Consider the following 24,382-nt stretch of genomic DNA (forward strand, 5'->3'; position numbering starts at 1 on the left):
AGAAGGAAAAGTAATAAAAAGTATTAAGTAAATAAATAAATAAAAAGTAACAGAAAGTAACATTGAGAATATAATTGTAGTCAGTGACCACCATTTGAAAGCTGGAAAGAGTCAAATGGCGGCAAATAAATCAAAAAGTATAAAATATAAAGAAAAAAGTTGCTAAGAATAGGCCATTCTCTAACATACAAAAAGTTAACGTGAAGGTCAACCACCCCTTTAATAAAATGTTTAGGTTGGTCTGTTTAACAATGGATTGTTTAGTAGTTTTTATCCAATCCATAAACTCATATAATAGTGGTGGTATAGATGATGTAAAAGGTGTAGGGGCTGTAGTAAAGCTTGCCGTGTCAATCTAAGCATGTTGAGGTTCTGGTGCTGCCTGAGAAAAAACAGGAGTTGTATCTTGATACCCGGTATGGCAAAGGCAGCTGTTGGTGTGAAGCTACATGAGGGCTCTCCTGTACAAGCTCACAAATATCAAGTTCATGCAGAGAAATTGTTTGCGCACCTTACATTTAGGTACCTTAAGATTAGTTGTCTTTTTCACCTTTCCCTTTTTATCTGTTGTTTTTTTAAGAGTTAGACTGATGTCAGACGTGGCGTATTCTCGGCAAGCTGAAAAACGCAAGAGAATGCAAAGTCTCTCGTTTTTATGCATATTTCGGCTACATGTGCCTGCACCCGAGCGTATCTCATTCATTCGGATGCAGGCAAAGGTAGGACGCATTTACAGTAGCGGGGCGTATTCTCGGCAAGCGTTTTTCGGCTTGCTGAGAATACACCACGTCTGACATCAGAGAGAGCTCAGGTTCAGGTGGTAACGCTTGCCTAAGGTCCTGTAGTGCTTTGTCCTGCAACACTGGGATTTCTGTGCAAATCAAAAAAGTATATTTAAAAGCGCATACAGGCCCGGATTTGTGGCGAGGCCACAAAGGGCCGGGCCTAGGGCGGCACAAATTTAGGGGCGGCATGCCCGCAACAAAATGTGTAAGTTTGGCTCCCTTACGGAGCAATGGGGACCTCTCCCCACTTTTTCGCGCACTTTGCAGTTATTTATTTGTAAACAATATTTGGAATCATGTATGATTTTCGTTCCACTTCTCACGTGTACACCACTTTGTATTGGTCTTTCACGTGGAATTCCAATAAAATTGATTCATGTTTGTGGCTGTAATGTGACAAAATGTGGAAAACTTCAAGGGGGCCGAATACTTTTGCAAGCCACTGTATATGAATATATACACAGCCTGATTACAACCCCGCCTAATGGTTAACATTTTAGTAGTGAGCACAACTTTCCCTTTTTTTGCTATAGTTTATACAGGAGCAGTGGCCAGCTCCATGTTGTAGCTCCCACCCTTCCCAGCTACAGTCAGGTGATCCCATTGGAGCCAATAAAAGGACCGCCATTTGGGGGTTTTAACCTTGACAGCAAGCAAGTTGCAGGTACAACGCAGTCCCTTTGTTAAATGTATATTGAAGCAGTAGAATCCTTAATTATTCAGATGAAAATCCGTGTAAGACTGGCCAGACTGGGGATGACTTTAATGTAGTTGGCCAGCTTGAAGTACATTGCAATATATGGACAAACAATTCTTGTTTTGTTTAAAGTGGAGGGCATTTCTTGATAGCTTAATGCCCTATATATATATTGATAATGGGCGAGTGCAGAGAACCTCTTGTTGCTGTTTGTATGAATTTTTTTTGTCACAACCTAATTTGTAACCATTGCGATGCCTGGTAAAGAGCCTTTGGAGGGCCACATCTGGCCCGCGGACCTCCAGTTGGGTAGCCCTAGAATAGAGAGACCATAATCTGGCTGCTTAAACTACCTTTTCCCCTCATTTAGAGTTACAGCTAACTGGGAACAACTAGGTATATCACTGACAAAAACAGGCCATAATTTGTGCCCATTGCTTGGATAGCGGATACATGCATTAAAGCCAAGCATATAAACAGGAGCGTGGACTGGTTGCTTCTTGCTGAAATGTGGAAGAACAACATTCTACTCTCCCCTTAAAGTATGTGAGTGTTGTTTTATTCATACATACAGGATTTGGATACCAGCACAGATATGCCACACGTCATAAACAATAATAGTATTGACAGAACACTATACTCTCTGCTGTACAGGGAGCTCTGAAGTGGTGAAGATTTCTCTGTAAAGTCCACACAGAATGTACAGAGCACTGGAAATGCTGTAGCTATGCAGAGTATGTGCACTTATGTCGCTGTAGGGAATACAGTACATTCCCCACTGTATAAGTGTTTGGCATTCCATTAAAGAATTCTCCCAGCAAGTTTACACCAGCTTCACTAATGAGAGTGCAAGAGTGGTATTGATATATATACTGTATATATATTTAACCTATAGGCCAATGCATGAATGCCTTATACCTTCTGGCATTTAAAGTGTCCTTCATTCTCCATTTGCACTTGTTCACCCTGCCTCCAGGAACATTCAAGCACATTTCTAAAGTGAAGTTTGCCACCCTTATCAGCTGTAGGTACCAGGAAGAATTCACTTTTATGGGTGGTTAAGCACGCCGATCTGAAATGAATTTAGGACTCCTAAACATTCTGAAATTAAACAAATGCAGTAGTAAGAGATGAAAATGAATAACTGCCAAAAAGGTATTGATTTGATACTGTCCACTCATCGCTGTTTAAAAGGGAACTCCACCCAAACATTTAAGCTCTTTTTGAAAAGTAAACATAATTTCAAGCAACTTTTCAATATACACCAATTAAAAAAAAAAAATGCAGCCTTTTCATGATTTGGAATGTAATAATATGGTTTGGAACAGTTCCCTAAGCACCCCCTCTGCTCTCCTGACTGCTTTGAGACTCAAACAAATCCCTGCACACATGATGGCAATAATGCATTGTGGGTTATGTAGTTCCTGCATGCTGTCTGTAGGCTGTGGAGAAGTTGTTATAATTTGTAACTTCAATGTTTTAGTCCCACTGTCCTTACCAGGATTTCAAATGATACAAAAAGAGAAGAGCTGTTTTGCAGCTGGATTTCAGCATATAAAAATGGTATTTATTCATACTGTTTAAAAGGAACAGATTACAGTGATAGGTATATTAGGGGTTTCTGTGTTGTGTGGGGTTCGAAAGCCAGAGTTGCCCTTCAACTTGTTCTTAATAAAATCATGACTCCCAATTAGCCCCCAGGAAAAAAAAAATATGGAGGCAAAAAGTGATAGGCGAACATTTTATTTAGTGAGACACAGCTGTGTTCATATAGTAGATACTCGGTAAGATTCACACCTACTTGGATAACAGCTATGAATAGGTAATATGGGGCAGATACGCATTATAAGACATCCAAAGAGTATTCAAGTGGAGAGAACATTTTCACCATAAGTTATCCATTATCAATATTTTTTTTGTTGTTTTTTTTTGTTTACAATCCAGATATTTGCAATAACAATACAACTGACAGGTCAGAGGTGCTGCCCCAGAACAGGGAGGCAGACCTTGCATACAAAGAAACAGCTAAGTGGCATGACCAGGATGCAGCACAGGGAAAGTACAGGAGCATTAGATAAGCCAAAGGTTGGGGTGCAGGTACTGGCACAAGCAATAAAGCCTAGTGCAAAGGTATAATGTTATCAGCCTAGCACTATTAGCAGAAACACATCCTTAGTCATGTAGGGAGTATTTCCTGTTATAAACAGGGGTTTGCAGAAACCTTACCCGCAGGCCACGAGTGATATCACTGTGATCAGATAATTCCCTACAAATTACCTGTAGGCTGGAGATTTATGTCTGTTGTGTGAACCTTTTTGTTCCTACAGTTACAGCAAATATGGTTTCTACAGACCCAGCTACAAGTATATAATCAGTTACAGGCACTGTGTAGGAAAGATAAGTAGAAATACACAGTTGATTTTACAAGCCCTTAACTGCAGGACTAATCAGCGAAATATTTGCTCAGCTGCAATGTAAAATAAAGAAATGCCATAAAAGTGCTTGGCACTCCAGCACTGGCAGGGCGACAACTCCCAGCACCCTGGGAGCTTTGCATTTGCAACAGCTTGACTGCAGAGGCTTCCTATGCCTAACGCTTTAAATTCATTTTCCCGTCTTCCTGTATGGAACCGGAACCTTTTGTGGAGAAGAGGTTCCAATCATTCCTGTAAAAATGGCTGCATCCTGGTGCATTCACAAGAACAAATGAAAACGCAGCACACATTTTCTGGCAAGTTTGTCACACTGAGAGAATTGATAGGGCAGGCTGAGCGCCCACAGTGCAAGAAATAAAAACTATACATACATAAAATTCTCATTCTCTGACCGTACACAACACCATGCAGTTTGAGTGAGATGAAAGGGGGGGTCAGTGTCTTTTTTTTTTTCTTTTTGGGAGTTACCCAAACCCCTGTTAAGATGATGGAGCACACACTGCATCCACACACTGGGAATCTAAGAGATAAATAGAGACGCTTTGCTTTCCTTTCTGATGCTTTAGAATGGTAGCCAGTATTTCTTGTGCTGGCCAAAAGGAATTATAGGATGTTAGCATGAGCAGCCGCTCTCCGTCACTGGCTGCTCGGGTGGTTTTTCCAACTTGATGTCAATCACTGAGAAAAAAAAGGCAGTTAAGGAAAGTATAGTTATACAGGCCTAACAGCTCATTTCGCTGCTGATCTACTCTCCACAAATATTTCTGCACCATGCAGTAATTCCCCCTTACACAGTATAAAAACACTGTTACCTGCATGTGCAGAAATATGCTTCTCTGCACACTGGCAGCTCCTGCATATACATAAATGCTACACAGCACTCCATCTTACTGTTGTGTCTTAAGGTGGCCTTCAAACCAATTTGGCAGCTAATCTGCCTGTGTATGGGCACCACCAACAGACTTACCTGACCAATATCTGGCCTAATATTGCCCAGATCTCGATCTGCAGGTTGGATTTTCCCATCAGATTGGAGACTGCATTGGCTCGTTGATGCAGCCCTTGGTCCAACAGCACATATACCCATCGTTTTAGTTCGATCACTTGGTGATCTCGCCAATCGAGCAGTTTGCACTGTGTATGGCCACCTTTACACTGGCTGTACACACCCAGACCTTGAAATCTTGGTCAAATACTGCCCTGCCACCTCGGTGGAAATTTGTGCTTAGATTGCAGTTGATATGTTTAAACTAAATGTTAATGTCAGTTCATCAGCAGATGAGGAAGTAAAGAAGAGCAGCTCATTTGGCTTTTCGACCAAATTAACAGAACAGCATTGGCAATCCCTATGTATGGCCAGTTGTGTGTTATCCTTCAATATGGCCTTATTGGTCAACAAGTCATATACCCTAAAGCAGTGCAGCCCAACTGGCGCCCTGCAGGCCACATCCGGCTCTCATATGGATCTTAACTGTATTGTTGATGTAATTGTCATTATTCATAACTGATTTTTAGTTACTTGCAGAATACGTGATACAATGCCACGACCACACTAGGATTTAAAATAGGCTCTGGTACAGAGAGGTCCAAACAGCCCCCCACCAGCCCAGTAAATAGTGACTGTCTATGGTATCTTACAGCAGCCACTCTGGCATTTGCCAGAATTTACAGATTGCCAGTCTCAGCCTGTATATGGTAGGCTGGAAGTACAGCGTAAACAGAGATACTGAACAGCACATGCCTGTATGGAATATGCAAAGGTTCATGAAACAGACTGTCCAATGCCCTGGCTTTAAAATCAGTCACATAGTACAGGTATAGGACCCATTATCCAGAATGCTCGGGACCAAGGCTATTCCGGATAAGGGGTCTTTCTGTAATTTAGATCTTCATGCCTTAAGTCTACTAAAAAGTCAATAAAACTTTAATTAAACCCAATAGGATTGTTTAGCATCCAATAAGGATTAATCATATCGTAGTTGGGATCGATTACAAGGTACTGTTTTATTACTACAGTGAAAAAGGAAATCGGTTTTAAAATTCTGAATAATTTGATTAAAGTGGAGTCTATGGGAGACGGGCTTTCCGTAATTCGGAGCTTTCTGGATAATGGGTTTCCGGATAAGGGGTCCTGTACCTGTATTATAACTCACACTATGAACTGTGCTTTAGGCTATACTGTTTAGAAAGTCAGACCTTATCCACTGTTTTTATGGCAGGGTACAAGAGCATCTGAAGTAGACAGCCTGAAAAGTTCCTCTATGATCTAGTTGCAGAAAAAAAGAGCTGTTTGTTTGTGATGGCCAGTCTGGCCACAAACATTTAGATCAAATGATCAGATTTGACAATTTCCACTCAAACATTCTGACTTGTAATTTGAACCTCTGCAGCTAAGTTATTTACTGGCCAGTAGAGGGAGCAGTTGCTCCACCACAAGTGCTCCAGCTGGCTTTACACATTCTCTGAATAATACTGCTCCATACAGCAGCCTAACTGTGCCAATAGTACCTAATCCCCTCTACTACAAACAGGAACCTGCCTAAAAAAAAACATTTAAAATAAGTAAACAATGGCAATACGCTTTTAGCCTAGTTTCCTTTTTGATAATAACCAGCTCTTTAAGTGCTCGTTCACCAATGAGATGTGAATCTGAGGGCACTCTAGTATTATCAAATTTCCCATAAACAGAAATGCACCGAATACATGTAGGATAAGGCTGAATTAGATTTTTATGGCAAGATTCAGCTAAATCCAAGTGCCTGTCCGAAATGAATCCAAACCCTTAAAATCATATTATTGTTTTTTTTCAGTTTGGCACCATTGCTCTAGCTTTTCATCTTCCTGGATGCAGAATATAATGTTTTATAATGGCTTGGCTTCTCATTGTTCCTATACTGTTCTTGCTCAGAGGACCATGGCAGATATACCCGCATTTGTGCCAGGGGCCTTAAACCTTACTGTTCTGCAAATACTGGTCCCCATCCTGATGTTCAAACTATTATGCCTCTGGGCAGCAGTTAAAGGATACTGTCTTCTTTGCTCTTCTCAGGTGTGCTGTCCATGCCAGGTAATGCCGCAGCCACACGGCGGAAAAGCTAGAAACGAAACAAGCTTACATTTAATCAGAACTTTGTTGCCCTTGTTTACAATACCTGAAAAACGGCCATAGTTCCCTTATAAGCTACTGGCCTACAAACAATGGCAGCCATACAATCTGACCATTTGGCCCACAGGTCATACAGACAGTGAAGCCCCATTGCAGCATGATTGCAATGCTGAAATGGCCAAGTGCGCACAGATGAAGAAGCAACAAGAGCCAAACCAGCCAAAACACCAGAAGAAAATCACACAAGGCAACTTTAAAGGGCTACTGACACTGTTACAATAATTCAGTAGCACCATTCCAAGGTTTGCTGTATTTTCAGGGCTACAGTCATCCCTCATTGGCCACAGTCAATCTAAAGTACCGGTGGAGCACCCAAAACTATAAAGTCATTTGAAAAATGTTTCAGCATTTCCATTCTGGTCTAGAGAATGGAACTGCTGAAGCAATTCATTTATGTCACAGGCCATAAGTATTCAGTTCAGATCACTGACAGATTTAGTTTCAATGTATCTTTACTCACACTTCTGCAGAAAACACATAACTGCTTTGCTGGAAAAATCAAATTGAGAATTTTGGATACAAAATAATATCTAGTGGTCTCCACACCATCTTCAGATGGCAGTGAGATCACCTATATAGTTATTACCTATATCATCCCTTAACACAGAATGCAAACATTTTCAGTAAGAAAGCTACTGTGAAAGCCTTACCTGCTTGACATTGTAGCCAGTCTTGGCACTGGTCTCAATAAACATTACACTCAGCTCCTTGGCTCTCTGCTCCCCCTCCTCAGTTGTGATCTGTCTGTATGCAGGATAGTATAAAGAGATACAAACAGGAAAAAGGGAAGAAATTATGGAAGGCAGATCAATAGATAGGGGGGCACTCTTCTGCCAGACGTGTGATTTCTCTTAGCATACATTGCAAGTCACATGGGATGAGGATTGATAAACCCGGTTTCAAATATTATAGATTATACAGGTGGAGGCAACTGTACCAGTGATATTTCTTTTGTGGGTTTTAGGGATGGAACTGTTTCCACTGTGTTGACTGCCAATAAAACTTGGTTTCCATCCGGGATCTCAAAAAGAACCATTAAACCTAAAGCGTTCCACAACTTTAATAAAGACTGGCTTGGAGCAGTTATACGGTGTAGCTGGAGAAAGGTGTTTCTAACTGCTATGTATTTGTTTAGGCAAGTGAATGTTAAGGTCCCCATAGACATTAGTATTATAGGTTTAAAGTTCCTTGTGAAACTCAGACTCAGGAATTAATCTTTAATTTAGTACATTTTACCTTGCTCATTAATAACCTGGGGCTGGCCCAAAACCCACAGGTTTATGTCGATTGGGTGGGGCCAGGAAATTGCACCCAGAAGGGGGTTGCAGGTGATTTGTATTTGCTGCCAGCCTGGACCCTCCCAACGTCTCTGTTAGATTGTTAGCTTTATGGGGCAGGGACCCCTGTAAAACATATAAATTACCGGAAAATGTAGAAGGCAATTTCCTATCAGATTTAAATGCTTTACCAGCGGCTGTTAAAACGGACACCAATGCAAAGGTTTTTTCGGACGTTTTGCTGGCTGTGCTGGAGAATATTAGGAATGTTGTGTGCCACTGCCCTAAAAAGAACATTTTTAATAGGGGACTTACAAAGAGAATGTACTACATTACTTAGTAGGAGGGAATTATATGTGACACTAGGTAGGGAATTATATGGGTCAGCAACAGTTGAACTGTACCTTATTCTACTGAGAAGGGAAATCTCTGCCATTTAAGAGCCAGCTGATTATTTTGCCCCAGATTCGGAGCTACTAGTGCTACACCACTTATCATACTGTTAATATTCCGTAAGCATTCCAAAAATTTCTCTAATGCTCATGAAAATGTGACCATTGGCGAAACTGGTTTATTTGGATTATACAGACATGTATTGTCAACTACTTGGCTATGGCAAACCCTGCAAAACAAAATATGCAGGGAAGGCTCACATTCATTCTCTGATTTCATATTGACTGTGTTTTTGTTTTTTTAATGGTGAGCCCAGGAGGGCATGGTTAGCTTCTATGTTTCATAAGAAATATATGGTAAAGTATGAGCCATTGATCTAACTGGAGACTTTTCCCTTGTATAATTTCCCTGCACAATACACCATGTGCTGTTGTTCATAGCCTACAAGAGTAAGCAACGTACCTGTATGACAATAAATCCTGCTTTAGCATTCCTTTCAATAAACAAGACAGTCAGTTCCCGAGCTGCCTCTTGCTCTCTGTACAGAAACCTGTCTATAGCAATGGAACAAAACCAAATAAACCCAAAGAAAATGGAAAGCAAATTAAACATGGGGGGTGAAAGTAACTAAATATCAACTGAAAAGTCAACAGAAGGAGAAATCCAGGATACAATGAAAGAAAAGAAAATGATGCAAGATGTGTACCATACAGTTCCCAAGGGCCACCAGCACCCACAGACTAGTTCCATATGTGTTACATAAAGTTAAGATGCACCAAATGTCTGTTAGAAAAAGGGGGGCTACCATACTCAGCCAATGCGTAAAGCAAGTCTTTAAAAATAGTATAGGATTTATTGGACTTTATTGGACTGTCATTTTAAGAGCACAAATCCTTCTAAACCATGGTTTGCTGGTGGCACTTGCACACTGGAGACCAACATCCTTGCCCTGAGCAAAGGAAATGTACTACAGCACGTTATAATATGGTAAGGCAAGGGGGGGCGGGGGGTTCAAAATGCCAAACTAAAATATGATGGGCAAAATAATGGCAAAACATAAGAGATGTATAAACTAGCTTATGTGGAGGAAAAAACATCAGGAAAAGAGGCAATAGACTACAGGTTCTCACAAAAACTGATCATTAAACAATACTCCTTGTCCAACTTCATCACTGCAAGGGAAAATAATATTAACACCAGAAGCACCATTTAAGAAGTGGTTAAATTATCAGACACTTGTTCTGAAGATAATTAATAACCACTAAGCAGCCCTGTGCCAGCAATATTTCTATTTCATGTTATACTGCAGCACAAAGACAAACATTTTATATATTATAGGGGTGTAAACACTCTAACCAGATCCTCTGGGTCATCTGTGTTCCTCACATTATACTGCCTTTACCTTTTATCTGCCAGATCTGTTTTGTTCCCGACAAGCATTATTATTACGTCGCTTCCTCTCTCGGTCCGCACATCATCTATCCATTTGGATGTCTGCTGGAAAGAGTTCAGGTCTGGCAGAAAAAAACCAAATCATTAAGGATAAGGAATGAATAAAGGATTCCATACACCCCTCGCAAATGAGCAGTCGCACAACATTATTATTCTGTTTTACTTATATAGCACCCAGCACAAAGAATATACATTATTCACATCAGTCCTTGCCCCAGTGAGCTTACAATCTAAGGTCACTATTACATTCACTATAGTACATTTTATTTAAATGAAATGCTTTTAAAATGTTATATTAAATGTGCATAGAGAGGGGCCAGGGCATACTAGCATGATCAACTACAGCAGCCAGTGAGCTTTATGACTGGCTAAGTTAATAGTGCTGATTTTATGAGGCGTCAGCGGCCATAATTCATTTTACTGTTACTTTTCATCTAGCATAAGTGGATTTCACATACAGCACAGCAGCTATTCTGTACCGAGCAAATCTTTCTAGATAATTCAGAATGAGGACACAAGGTAATGTTATTTGGCACATATTAAACAAAAGTGTATGGATGAAAGAGGCCAGCTAACATAATGCCTGAGGCACACTCTAGCACTATGTGCAGAGAGAGCAAGGAAGCAAGAGAACTATAGCTGCTCTACAATTCCACCCATCACAGACAATAAACTAAACAATGCTCAATTTGCCATCACAATACAATCATTAAACACCTGAATTTAACAGTCCTGGTCTAAAATGCAGCCATACTTCTATATTTAACTGAACTGGATGCAGTGTACACATAACGCACCTGTGCATTGTGGGGGAGGAATGTGTGCCAGTTAAGGCTAACGTCAGACCAGGCGTTTTTCAGCTTGCCAAATATATACGCCATACGCCTGGTCTGACATTAGCCTAAATGTTATAAACAAGGGGCATTTTGTCAGCTGCTGCCCTTGAAGGGAAGTACATCCTTCTCCACCCGTGGTCACTCCAAATACTGGAGAATAAAATGGGTTCTGTCCAGGCCTGGAACTAGGTGGTGGCAAAAGAGGCACATATCTAGGGCCCACTGTGGTGGTGGTGGTGTCGCCACCTTAATTCAGAACTTTGTGGCTATACAGAGCCAGTTAACAGATCCCATAGCTGTACTCCTTTGTAGATAAGAAATGCTTTGGAGCAGACTGACTTCATAGGCATCTCAAGGTCACAGGCTGACATGAACAAGTCTATGGCAGGAGAATTTAGATCAGAGCTACATAGTTGCTGTGTTCACAGACAAGCTATGGTCTAGGCACGCTCACCCATCAATCAAGCACACCCACAAATAAACAAATACAATTTTGGCAACAAATGTACTTTGTTATACATCTGAGGTAATGTAATAAAAGGCACTAAGTTTGCCCAGGTGCAGTAAACTATAACAACCAATCAAAGGTAGGATTTACTGGTCACCTATTTAAAAGCAAACATCTTATTGGTTGCTATGGGTTACTGCACCTAGGCAAATTTATTAATATATGGGGGTGGTATTTATTCAATAGTTTAGAAGAGAGCTTGGATCATCTCCTATTTATCTTGTATGAAAATTAAAACCATAATCTACACAGTTTATGACGTATACAGCTTAAAAATGGCAGAAGGGCCAAAGGTGCATGTTGCTCTTTTCACCCAGCTAAAAGGTGCCAGCGAGCTCACGGATTTGAATGGGAAATATACAAAGAGAAGGCACATGTTTTTGGCCCTAAAATGATTTAGGTTGCCTTGGACTGGGAGTTGAACTTACTTGTGATGTCATACACCACCACTGCAATGGTTGAATCCCGAATGTAGCTGGGAATCAAACTGCGGAACCGTTCCTGTCCAGCAGTGTCCCAGAGCTGCAGCCGCACCTGCTGGTACCAGGCCGGAAAAAGCAAAAAACAGTCAAACATTTAAAAAAAAAAATAAAAAAAATGCAGAAACACCATTTCAACAGTTTCAATATATAAGAACAAAACCCAGAATTCAAACATTGGCACCAATACTCCATTAAGAAACACATACAGATTAGTTAGTAAGTCGCTTGATGGATTGGGGATAAAAGGAAAAGCTCCTTTTAACCCACTTAGTACATTAGAAAATAGAATGGAATAGAAATCAAATCAATTGTTTAAAAGAAAATACTCTTTATATAATTAAATTTACATGTCCTTGCCCCCACTAAACAAAGTTCAGATAGTAAGTGCCTTATCATGGAAGACAGGAGCCAAAGCAAGAGCGATAATTACCAGATATAAAGTTACAGGAGAGGCTCAACTTAAAATTAACTTTCAGCATGATGTAGGCAGTACAGATTTATGCAAATTTGTGGTTGCTCTTTAATTTTTTATTGTGGTTTTTGAATGCTGTAACCGTCACTGTGCACACTCCATCTGGTTGCTAGAATATTACTTACTCTAGTAACCAGGCTGTGTTTAAAATGCCCATAGGGTCTCATCAGAAAGACTATGAAAGCAAAAATAAAAATGTAGCCTCTGTATGAATCTGTCTTCTGGATGCCAGAAACTCACTGCACTGCCAACCATACAGCATTTTAATGTAGATTGTATTGTACTGTTATCCATCACTAGAGGCTCATACATAGTTTTTAAAGATGCCATTGGGGGCAGCCATTCCAACTGAAGTGGGGCTAGAGGGCTCATGTTTACATAACAAATAACAGATTAGTTGTAGGAAATACAATGGTTTTAGTGTTAATCTGGGAAATAAACAGGGGTCAACTGTCATTCTACATATAAAACAGGACATTTCTTGGTAGTGGAAGGTAGATTTTTCAGGATTTGTTTACCAAGAGCCTATATGGCACACATTGCAGATAACTGACTGTAGAACTAGGTACTAAACAGGGGTTTAAATGTCTTTCCTGGACTTCCACATAACTATAGAACAAAAAGTTATTTTTATGATAACTAAACTTTTGTGACCACAAATGTCAAATTTTTTGTCTGTCGCTGCTGGATGAACAACGCAACTGTATCACTCACAGTTTGGCCATCCCCACACTTATAACTCATATCACCATCTCTGTTTACTGTAACCTCTAACAGTTAGGACCCTCTGTAAAGTACTGTCTGTCCTGACAGTCCTGGCAATCCAGACATTTTGGCAAATGCCAGAGGGGCTGCTGTATGCTGCCATAGACCGTAACTATTTAGTGGGCTGGTGGAGGACCTCTGCATACTTAAAATGCCAGGGCCTATTCTGAATCTGGATACATTAGTATGTAATCTGTACTTTTATTAATGCCCATGACACCAGGAAAGAAATTATAGGAAGGTTTTGGAGAAACCTCTTCTGTGTTATTAAAATGTGCTTTTAAAACCTGCATTTTAAACAATCCAAGGGCTCTAACCGAACAAAAAACTGAGCATCTTACAGTTTCTTCCTTAACCTATTGCCAGACCACTGTTATGTAGCAAGTCCTGTACAGAACTGGCAGTGAGCTCCTTTCACCAACTCACCGTGCGGTCTTCCAGATACATAGTCTTGGAGAGAAAGTCTATTCCAATGGTAGCCTGCAAAGAAAAAAAAAAAAAAGACAGTGGATTCAAGTTCCTCTAGCTTTCTGTATTAGTAGTAGATGTACTAAAATGAAGCCGTAAAATCTTTAGGTTAACTGTTAGTATGTTATAGAATGGCCCATTCTTTAACATACTAACAACTTTTCAATTAGCCTTCATTTGCCTTCCTCTTCAGACTCTTTCCAGCAGTCAAAAACTATTGCTCTGTGAGGCTACAACTGTATTATTTTTACTTTTATTACTTATCATTCTTTTCAGGCCCTCCTCTTTTCATATCTTTGTCTCTCTCTTTCAAACCAGCGTCTGGTTGCTAAGTTAAATCGGACCCCAGCAACCAGATAGCAGCCAAAATTCCAAACTGGAGAGGTACAAAACAAAAAACTAACTAATTAAAAATAATATAATTATCAAATAATAATAAACAGAATAATAAAAATATGGAGACCAATTGCAAATTGTCTCAAACTAGAAGTCTCTACATCATACTAAAAGTTAATTTTTAGTTACACAACCTAACTATTTAGACAGCATAGTTTTTAGTAGCCTGAAAACAAAACACTGAAAGCAGCCCCTATAGAGTAGGGGTGCCAAATTGTTAAAGGAGAAGGAAAGGCTAAGTCACTTGGGGGTGCTAAAATGTTAGGCACCCCCAAGTGACTTTAATCGCTTACCTCGTACCTGGGCTGGTGCCCCTGTTAGGAGAAAACAGCACCAGCCCGGGGTACCTGGAGCAATGCGCTTCCTCCTTCCTGCTTCGTTTCGCTGTGACTACATAATAGGCGCATGCACAGTAGAGTGAAAAGCTTACACTTAGGGCACATTTCTATAAATATCTTTAATTAAATATGTTCCTTTATAAATTCAATGTACAACTGCACAAAACTCGCATGTGGCTGGCAGTTACATAAATCATTCATTACATGAGCTTGCCCCAAACCAGCAGCATATCTGAAGTCAAACATACAACTGGTGGGTAATCCATGATGACACTAAGAACATCATGCAATGCATAATCCTTAGGCTGGATTAATCTTTTAATTAGAGAGTTTTAAAGCTATCGTCTTTCAGTCAAAGGTCAGAGTTTCAGATGCTCACCTGGTATGTGTTGTCGAAGCTGTCATACATAAAGCGGGTGATGAGAGACGTCTTACCGACTGCAGAGGAAGTGAAGAGAGAGGGGGAAGTTAGATTGCATCATTCTTTCAGCCATCAGTGTAAAATCCTTAAACCAGGGATTCCCTTTTCTGAGTGTAAGCATAAAAGTAGCTATAGCAATGATGCGGCGGGTATCCCAAGTCCTATGTAGCACTAACCATAGCATGCCGGGCACTATGCAACCCTGCTCTGTAGATGTGACGGTCTAAAAGTGGTCCCGGAAACACGGATAAAATATGTGGGTATATGCTGGTCATCAATCCTTCCTGATACACATAAACACTTATTGGGTGCATTGTGCTTATATTGCCATTCATATAGGCACAATGCACCCAATGTAACCTCTGTTTATTAAATAGATATTGTCAACATGCCTGTCAACAACACAGAATCTATATTTTTGGGTTTATGGTTACACGGCTTAGCAAAGAAAGTGCTGGCAGTCATAGGGTTAAATACTTTAATATGAGGACATGTAGTGTATGTGCCACACCATGCACCCAATGCCGAGACCCAGGTAAAGGAGTGGTTCGGAAATGGGCGCATTTATAGATCACTTTGAACCCCGTGGCTTCTGTAGGTGTACCCTTTATCTGATTCCTATGGTGCAGGGAGAGTAAAGGGTTAAGTCACCATCCAATAAACTACTGGTAGACAATATGCAACTGGGCTACATGGTTTTGTGTTATCAACGTATTATGCTTGCCAGCTCTTAGGCATAGACAGCAGGTCTGAATTCACAACAGAAGATGAACAGTTTGAGGGGCATGCAGAGAAAGATCATAAAAAAAGTAATAACAATAAAATAGAAGCCTCACAATGATTCAGTCTGTGGTTGCTGAGCTCAGTGCCCCTGACAACCAGCTGCAGGCTGGGAAGAGGCAGAACAGAAATGCCAAGAATTCGAAAACCAAACAATAAAAAAATGAAGACAAATTGAAAAGTTGCCCTAAACAGGCTCAACTCTATCTGCAAGAATGCCATCTAGATCTAGATCATCTAGATCTTAGATGATGCAGAATGTTATTGCCCAGCAATATTTGGGGACCTAAGGCTAAGAAACCAGGATCTGTAACATACTAGAAGTAAAGCTGAATGTGATGTAAATAAAATGGTTTCAAAACATTATGTGCAAAAACAAGCAAATAAATCACCAGCAAATTAGCAGTATTCTGGGAAATATTCCAGCAAAGAAGTGGTTACAAGCTTTTAAAAATTAAAGTAAATAACTTTTTTTCTTATGCTAATGATATTTTACTCTAAATATGACATTGATAAATCTACCAAGTGCTTGTTATCATTAGCACCAGTCCCTAAGCTTGCGATCTAAACAGACCTTAATGTGTATGGTAGGGAACTTAAACAGTAGCCATTTACACTGCCTGTGTGTTTTGGGGTAAGAGACAATTTCCATGCAGATAATGCCAATGGTCAGAACTAAAGTGCTGCAGGTACTGAGTCTGGTACCAACCAGAAAATAAGAACTTGATATCTTGTTTTTTTTTTATTTAAAAGGAAACAGAAAAACATTTAATTTTATTTAAATGCTTGTCAGCTCTTTTAACTTCTGTGTAAGAATTTGGCATGGAATAGATCAAAGAGCAAACAGGAAATGGAGACTCTACATCACTTGACCTTTTATACCACCAATATAGACTCTACCATCCATGGTACTAAAAAGGTCTAAGCCATGGGACAGAGATGCACGCGCTGAGACACACAGCATAATCCGATCAGAGAATGACACTGGCCGGACGGGAGGGCCAGCAGCTTTCCCCTCAGGTACTCTGTGACCTTTTAGCCCTGACTGATAAAGCTCAGACAGTAATCGGCTTACTCAAAAATCATGAGGATTTAAGAAAAAACAAATGTTGTTAACTTTACTAAGCGTTTAGGAGAACAGTAATGTGAAGGGCAGTTATCACAGAAAGTTGATTTCCCCCATCAGAGGCGCACTCTACATAGGGGAAACAATAGGATTTATTCAGAAACAGAGCTAAACACGGTGCCCTCTGCGCCAGGCCATTCCATGGGTGGCCATGCTGGGTCATATGAGCAAGTGTCCCAGCTCACTTAATATAAGTATATGTTGCTGGGACACTTGTGCTCCAGCATCGCCATACACACTTGAAGAGGGGGCCTATTTCTGAAAAAATGCTATTGCTTCCCCATCAGGGCCTACCACCTAGAATGTAACATTACTCTAGCAATATCCAACTTTGCTACAGTTTTCTCCCAATGTAATGCAATGCACAGGATCCATTATCTGGAAACCCATTATCCAGAAAGCTCCAAATTAGGGAAAGGCCATCTCTCTCAGACTCTATTTTAATCAAATAATTAAAACAACGTTCCCCAACCAGAGGCTCAGGGGCAACATGTTGCTCCCCATCCCCTTGGATGTTGCTCCCAGTGGCCTCAAAGCAGGTGCTTATTTTTGTTTGGTTATATAAGAACCAGTTGTACTGCCAAACAGAACTTCCTGTAGGCTTCCAGTACACATAGGGCTACCAAATAGCTAACTACAGCCCTTATATGTAACCCCAGGAACGTGCTTGTGTTGCTCCCCAACTCTTTTTACGTTTGAATGTGGCTCACGGGTAAAAAAGGTTGGGGATTCCTGAATTAAAATTTTAAGAATTCATTTTTTTTTTCTCTGTAATTAAACAGTACCTTGTACTTGATCCCTAAAGTATAATTAATTCTTATTGGAGGCAAAACAATCCAACTGGTTTTAATTAATGTTTACATTATTTTCTAGTAGTCAAGGTGCTGACACCCAAATTATGGAAAGACTAATAGATACAGGTCTCCTACTTATATTTAAATAGGAATCAATTTCTCAAGTCATCGTTTTACAAATATAGATAATAGAAACTAGAATAATTATTTCAATGCATGATCAGCCAGGATTGAGGGGCTTTATTTGAATTTCTACCATACTGCTCACCTGAACACAACCGCAACAGATGATTAGTTCTAGTCTGAATATATTATAAAAACAGTTTTGCAGCCCTTTTTGAGTCTAATACATTTCTGCCCTGGAATTACATCTCACGTGTGCACAGATTTGCACTAAATGACCTTACATTTGTCTGCCACCTCCCATCCAGAGAGGACGCATTATGCTGATTTAACATGCAGATGAGCAGCCATAGATCTTATAGCCTTAACTGCATTAATTGTGACAGTCACCATCTCTTTGCAGGTGTCTTTCTTTCCAGCCACATACAGTGGTGTGAAAAACTATTTGCCCCCTTCCTGATTTCTTATTCTTTTGCATGTTTGTCACACAAAATGTTTCTGATCATCAAACACATTTAACTATTAGTCAAAGATAAGACAAGTAAACACAAAATGCAGTTTTTAAATGAGGGTTTTTATTATTTAGGGAGAAAAAAAATCCAAACCTACATGGCCCTGTGTGAAAAAGTAATTGCCCCCTGAACCTAATAACTGGTTGGGCCACCCTTAGCAGCAATAACTGCAATCAAGCGTTTGCGATAACTTGCAACGAGTCTTTTACAGCGCTCTGGAGGAATTTTGGCCCACTCATCTTTGCAGAATTGTTGTAATTCAGCTTTATTTGAGGGTTTTCTAGCATGAACTGCCTTTTTAAGGTCATGCCACAACATCTCAATAGGATTCAGGTCAGGACTTTGACTAGGCCACTCCAAAGTCTTCATTTTGTTTTTCTTCAGCCATTCAGAGGTGGATTTGCTGGTGTGTTTTGGGTCATTGTCCTGCTGCAGCACCCAAGATCGCTTCAGCTTGAGTTGACAAACAGATGGCCGGACATTCTCCTTCAGAATTTTTTGGTAGACAGTAGAATTCATGGTTCCATCTATCACAGCAAGCCTTCCAGGTCCTGAAGCAGCAAAACAACCCCAGACCATCACACTACCACCACCATATTTTACTGTTGGTATGATGTTCTTTTTCTGAAATGCTGTGTTACTATTACGCCAGATGTAACGGGACACGCACCTTCCAAAAAGTTCAACTTTTGTCTCGTCGGTCCACAAGGTATTTTCCCAAAAGTCTTGGCAATCATTGAGATGTTTTTTAGCAAAATTAAGACGAGCCATAATGTTCTTTTTGCTTAAAAGTAGTTTGCGCCTTGGAAATCTGCCATGCAGGCCGTTTTTGCCCAGTCTCTTTCTTATGGTGGAGTCGTGAACACTGACCTTAATTGAGGCAAGTGAGGCCTGCAGTTCTTTAGATGTTGTCCTGGCCTTTTGTGGCCTCTCGGATGAGTTGTCTCTGCGCTCTTGGGGTAATTTTGGTCGGCCGGCCACTCCTGGGAAGGTTCACCACTGTTCCATGTTTTTGCCATTTGTGGATAATGGCTCTCACTGTGGTTCGCTGGAGTCCCAAAGCTTTAGAAATGGCTTTATAACCTTTACCAGACTGATAGATCTCAATTACTTTTGTTCTCATTTGTTCCTGAATTTCTTTGGATCTTGGCATGATGTCTAGCTTTTGGTCTACTTCTCTGTGTCAGGTAGCTCCTATTTAAGTGATTTCTTGATTGAAACAGGTGTGGAAGTAATCAGGCCTGGGGGTGACTACAGAAATTGAACATTGAATTGATAAACCACAGTTAAGTTATTTTTTAACAAGGGGGGCAATCACTTTTTCACACAGGGCCATGTAGATTTGGAGTTTTTTTTCTCCCTTAATAACGTAAACCTTCGTTTAAAAACTGCATTTTGTGTTCAATTATGTTATCTTTGACTAATAGTTAATGGTTTTTGATGAGCAGAAACATTTAAGTGTGACAAACATGCAAAAGAATAAGAAATCAGGAAGGGGGCAAATAGTTTTTCACACCACTGTATACCTGCTTTTATGGAGGAATAAAATCAATATAGAAACTCTAGAAAGCACATCAATCAGCACGTGAGCCTGTATCACACTGTGGGGATTTCTAGGAGTATTAACCTTAGTTAGGGCATGCTGGGTGCATTAGATACATCTGCATGCCCAATTCAATGGAGTGACAGTGCCGGTATTAAATCGGTATTTAATTTAAATATATTACTCCTGTGTACCTGAATTAATACTATTGCTCAATTATACTCTATTATTGCACAAAACATCCACAAAATCAGGCAAAGGAAAGCCTGTTTCCTAGTGCCCTTCATCCTAATGGCCAATGTTATTCTGAACTTGCCATCATACCTCCCTTGTTTACTAGCTATTGAAGACTGGAAGAAACAAGTCACATAAGTAACTTTAAGGGCAATGACAGACACGTAATTTTGTCACCCAAAAATGTCCAAAATACCTACAGCGATTTCAGTAGTAAAAAAAAAAAGGCAGAGTAAGTCAGTCAAGCATCCAAATTGGGGTACCTTTAAGTCACATATCTGCAAAGATCCCTGTAACTACTGACTGCCCTAAGGCAAAGCTAGCCAAACACACACTAATTTGGTCAGATATTTAGGCATATTCTAACCAAATGACAACAGATGCATTATGTTTGTGAGTGCATTGGCAGATGACAAAATGAAGAGGAGCCATAGCTCTACACTGTCCATTTAGGTTGTTGTCCAGAACAAACAGGCTAATAGGAAGGTGGTTATACTTACATGGGATCTATCTTTTTGGCCCCCTGGCTGATCAGTTAGATCAGTGCTGTCCAACTTCTACGGTGCCGAGGGCCGGAATTTCTCTAGCATACATGGTGGAGGGCCGCTAATGGAAGCCAGTTTTGACCACTCCCCTTTTTGAAACCACACCCACTTCAAACCACACCTATTTTATCACAATGGTGGTAGCACAGCAAAATCCCAAATGCTTGGTCCTTACAGTGGGGATATCAACCATCATTCATATGTGAAAGAATTATGTCATATTAAGATATACCCTTAAATGCCATATGCCTCCTCCTCCCCTGTGGATAGTAGAGCAACCCCCAGTACATAATTACACTCCTTTGGGACCATTTAATGGCTATTTCCAACTGCTAACAAACTCCCACAACAAACCCCTGCCAGGTTCACCTCCCACAAGCAGCATAGGGCTGCCATACTCTGCCTGTCCTACCCTGCCTGTGTGTGCCATACTCTGCCTGTGTGTGCCATACTCTGCCTTCCCTATGCTGCCTCTGTGTGCCATACTCTGCCTTCCCTATGCTGCCTCTGTGCCATACTCTGCCTGCCCTACCCTGCCTGTGTGTGCCATACTCTGCCTGCCCTACCCTGACTGTGTGTGCCATACTCTGCCTGCCCTACCCTTCCTGTGTGTGCCATACCCTCCCTGACCTATGCTGCCTGTGTGTGCCATACTCTACCTGCCCTATGCTGGCTGTATGTGCCATACTCTGCCTACAGTACCTATGTCTGAGGTGTGAAGAAGGGAACAATGGGAGTGATTACAGTCTGAGCCTGAGGTGTGAACACTGCAGGGGGTGAACAATGCAGGTATTAAAAGGTGTGAAAAACACAGGGGATTACATTTTTAAACAATACAGAGGGATTACAGCCTGAATCTGAGGTGAGAACCATGCAGGGGGGGCAGTTAATCTCAGTACTGATACCATTTAATGCTTACTCAAAGGTAAGCCATCAAAGCAGCCAGACAGGTGGGGGGCCACACAGAGGGGGGCCGCGGGCCGCCAGTTGGACAGCACTGAGTTAGATTATTCGAGGGCATCTGCCAGTGCTTGGACACCTAAACCAATTGTTACCATCTCCAGTGTCTCACTGCAGTGTGCCCATAATTTATTAATACCTGTACAGATTCTCGGGTGTTTCAGTCACATTGCTGAAAGCGGAGTTCCATGATCTGTAGAACAGAGCTTGGCATTTGGCCTTGTGCTTTCATAGGGTCATGGAACTCCTCAGTGACTTATAATATCCTTAAATTTTACTATATCTGGTACTTTATTCACTATATGTATATAATCTCAGTAACATCACTAAACAGCTGTATCCGACATCCAAGCAATGCAAATGAAACACCCGAGGGTCCCATTTTCTTGTTTTAAAGCTAATTTTTCATCACCGTAAACACCACTTAAAGGGTATTTTGCTGGTGGTGTTTACACCACTTCAACACCACTTAAAGTGAAATACCTTACTTTTATCCTCCCCCTGTATGAATCAAACTTACATGTTAAGGGACTGATGTATAAATAATTTTAAGTTTAGCCTTAAATAATTCACCACTGCTCTCTTCTTCTTAGGCCATAACATTCTTCATCCCCTCCCAAAGCATAAAAATCCTTCTGAAGAAGCGGGAGTGTGGCCTAGCAACCAGTGGGTGGAGCCTAATGCTAACAGCATGACCAGCGGCACATGAAAAGCCAAAGCACAGCAAAAGGAGCAACTCCCTAACAAGACTGCTCATAGCCTGTACAGGGAAAAATCACACACCTACATGAAAGGAGCTATTCGCTTGTACTAAGCACATTTAAAACATAGTGCCCATTGAAAAACATAATGGGTTACATAGGTAGAATAAAAAGATTGGGAGTTCTTACGTCACTGTTTTGGCTGCCCCGTATGCCTGGTTATTTATCAGTGATAAACCAAAGGGACAATACAATACTCAGTGGTCAATAAATGACAACACTTGACTCAGGTTATAACCAAATCAAAAGAAAAATCAATTAACATGATGTCATCATAAATATTGCAGGAGTTTGTAGCATATCAAAATGGGGAATATCCCTGCTGCACCAAAAGACATGTTTAAAATGGACCTGCATATAAAACATATTCAAGGCATATTTGTAACTGCCGCTACGCAATGGGTACATCAAAAAGGCAAATGCCACAAAGCAACAGCCATATACTTGTCTCTCAAAGTGGGGCCCTCAAGCTGTCACTTTTACTTGCAGCTGTTAGAGTGAACCCTAAATAGTGCAGTAATGAGATAACTTTAGTTCTCCACCCAAAAACCTTCCATTACATGTTACGGTTTTAAAGTTATCTGCAAATATAATTGCTATTTAAAGCATTCAGTCGGTAATGGCTCTTGAAACGGTGTCGCTCAAGCCAGTCCCCCTTTGCGTCTGTTAATCAACAGGCTTTTGCTACATTATTTCAGGAGTCAGAACCAGGAGAGCAGAAAATCTATACAGCCAGACAGGTACTTTCTTTACCAACAAGGACATTTGCAAATAACTTTAAACCCATTGAACAGTTTTAATTTACACACCTTTCAGAGTTACTTTGAATTATCATTTGATTCCTTTCATTATGTCACTAGAGTGGCCATTGCCTTTAAAATGACGTGGTGCAGATGACAGACACCAGTGTGGACAGCATCCCTTTAATAACTAAGGCTTACAGTCTATTTGTATAAAGGCCCAGCCACCATGTAAACTCAGTGGCCCCTCAATCCCTAGTGATGGGAGAGAAGCAGGGCCCTGCCATTCCAGCTGTATCTCACACAGGAACACACCTAACCATTCCCCTATACATAACATGTAATGTGTTTGCAGTATGGGCAGGGTTATAATAAATAATATATACCCCACCCCCACCCGCCTGTACAAACTGTTCCATTTTGACACATTTCCACCAGCAGTAACGTTGCATATATATTAATAAAGCAGATATAAATGAGGGAAGGTTAGGTTAGACTATTCCCACATATCATCCCCCCCTCCATCCCACACAAATGGACTGAACCCTCCTGTCCCCTGGCTCTGACCGCTCTGCTCCCCCAGGAAGACCAGCTTGAATTTCCGCAGCGGGTTTCCGAACTCTCCGCCGCCTGCCGAGCTCATGATGATAAAGCGTCAGATCACCGAGCTGGGGAAAAATCCAACCGGAACCGCAGCGCGCACACGCAATCTAAAAGGAACGCGCAATACCAGGGTAAAAAAAAAAAAATGCGCGGGCACGGGAGAGGGCGGGGCAGTGCGCGCAGCCACCTTCCGCCATCTTGGTACACCTCAAGGGAAGAGGTTGCGTTGATAATGATTAAAGCTTCCATGAGGGGAAAATGAGCTTTAAGTTGCATGTAAAAAAAAAGGAAAAGCAAATTACACAACACATTTTCACTTTTAATTCCTTTCTTAATATTTTAATATCTATAAAATTGCCAGAAATTGTAACGAGTGTTGTATTCCTTTTCACCGTGTATATGCATTTATTGCATTAAAGATAGGTATAGACAAACGGTTTCTCTGTAAAATGAACTCATATTTATAGGTTAATCTAATTTCCTGTTTATATGCTTCACATATTTTTAAGAGTATGTACAGAAGGTTGCATTTTGCTGGAAACTACTCCAAAATGTTACAAGTGAATAGGAGCAATATCGTGTAGTAAACTTATGTAGCCAGTGGTAATAAAACTGGAAAAGCAACTTGCATATCTTGTGTAGAGTTTAACAAAAATTGTTTCTTTTTTTTAATGACTATTTTACTCCCTTAATAAATATGCTTCTTTTAAGGTGCACACAAGAACTGAACTATAACAAGCACCCTGCTTCATTTCAGGCATTTTGTGTTT

The 24,382-nt window shown here is 40.6% G+C and overlaps 1 protein-coding gene across 2 annotated transcripts; it reads right to left on the reverse strand.

Moving 5' to 3' along the window:
* Positions 1-3,209: 3,209 nt before the first annotated feature.
* rab41 (RAB41, member RAS oncogene family) lies at positions 3,210-23,727 on the reverse strand. 2 transcript variants are annotated; one of them, XM_012967863.3, is made up of 8 exons: positions 23,577-23,727; positions 14,850-14,908; positions 13,695-13,748; positions 11,978-12,086; positions 10,156-10,267; positions 7,734-7,827; positions 6,946-7,012; positions 3,210-4,595 (listed from the first exon to the last, which is right to left on the reverse strand). In XM_012967863.3, exons 1-8 carry the CDS (start codon positions 23,650-23,652, stop codon positions 4,531-4,533), a joined length of 636 nt encoding a protein of 211 aa, XP_012823317.1. In that variant the 5' UTR covers positions 23,653-23,727; the 3' UTR covers positions 3,210-4,530.
* Positions 23,728-24,382: the final 655 nt, after the last annotated feature.

Source organism: Xenopus tropicalis, chromosome 8, assembly GCF_000004195.4.
Source record: "Xenopus tropicalis strain Nigerian chromosome 8, UCB_Xtro_10.0, whole genome shotgun sequence".
In the NCBI taxonomy this organism is placed as follows: Eukaryota; Metazoa; Chordata; class Amphibia; order Anura; family Pipidae; genus Xenopus; species Xenopus tropicalis.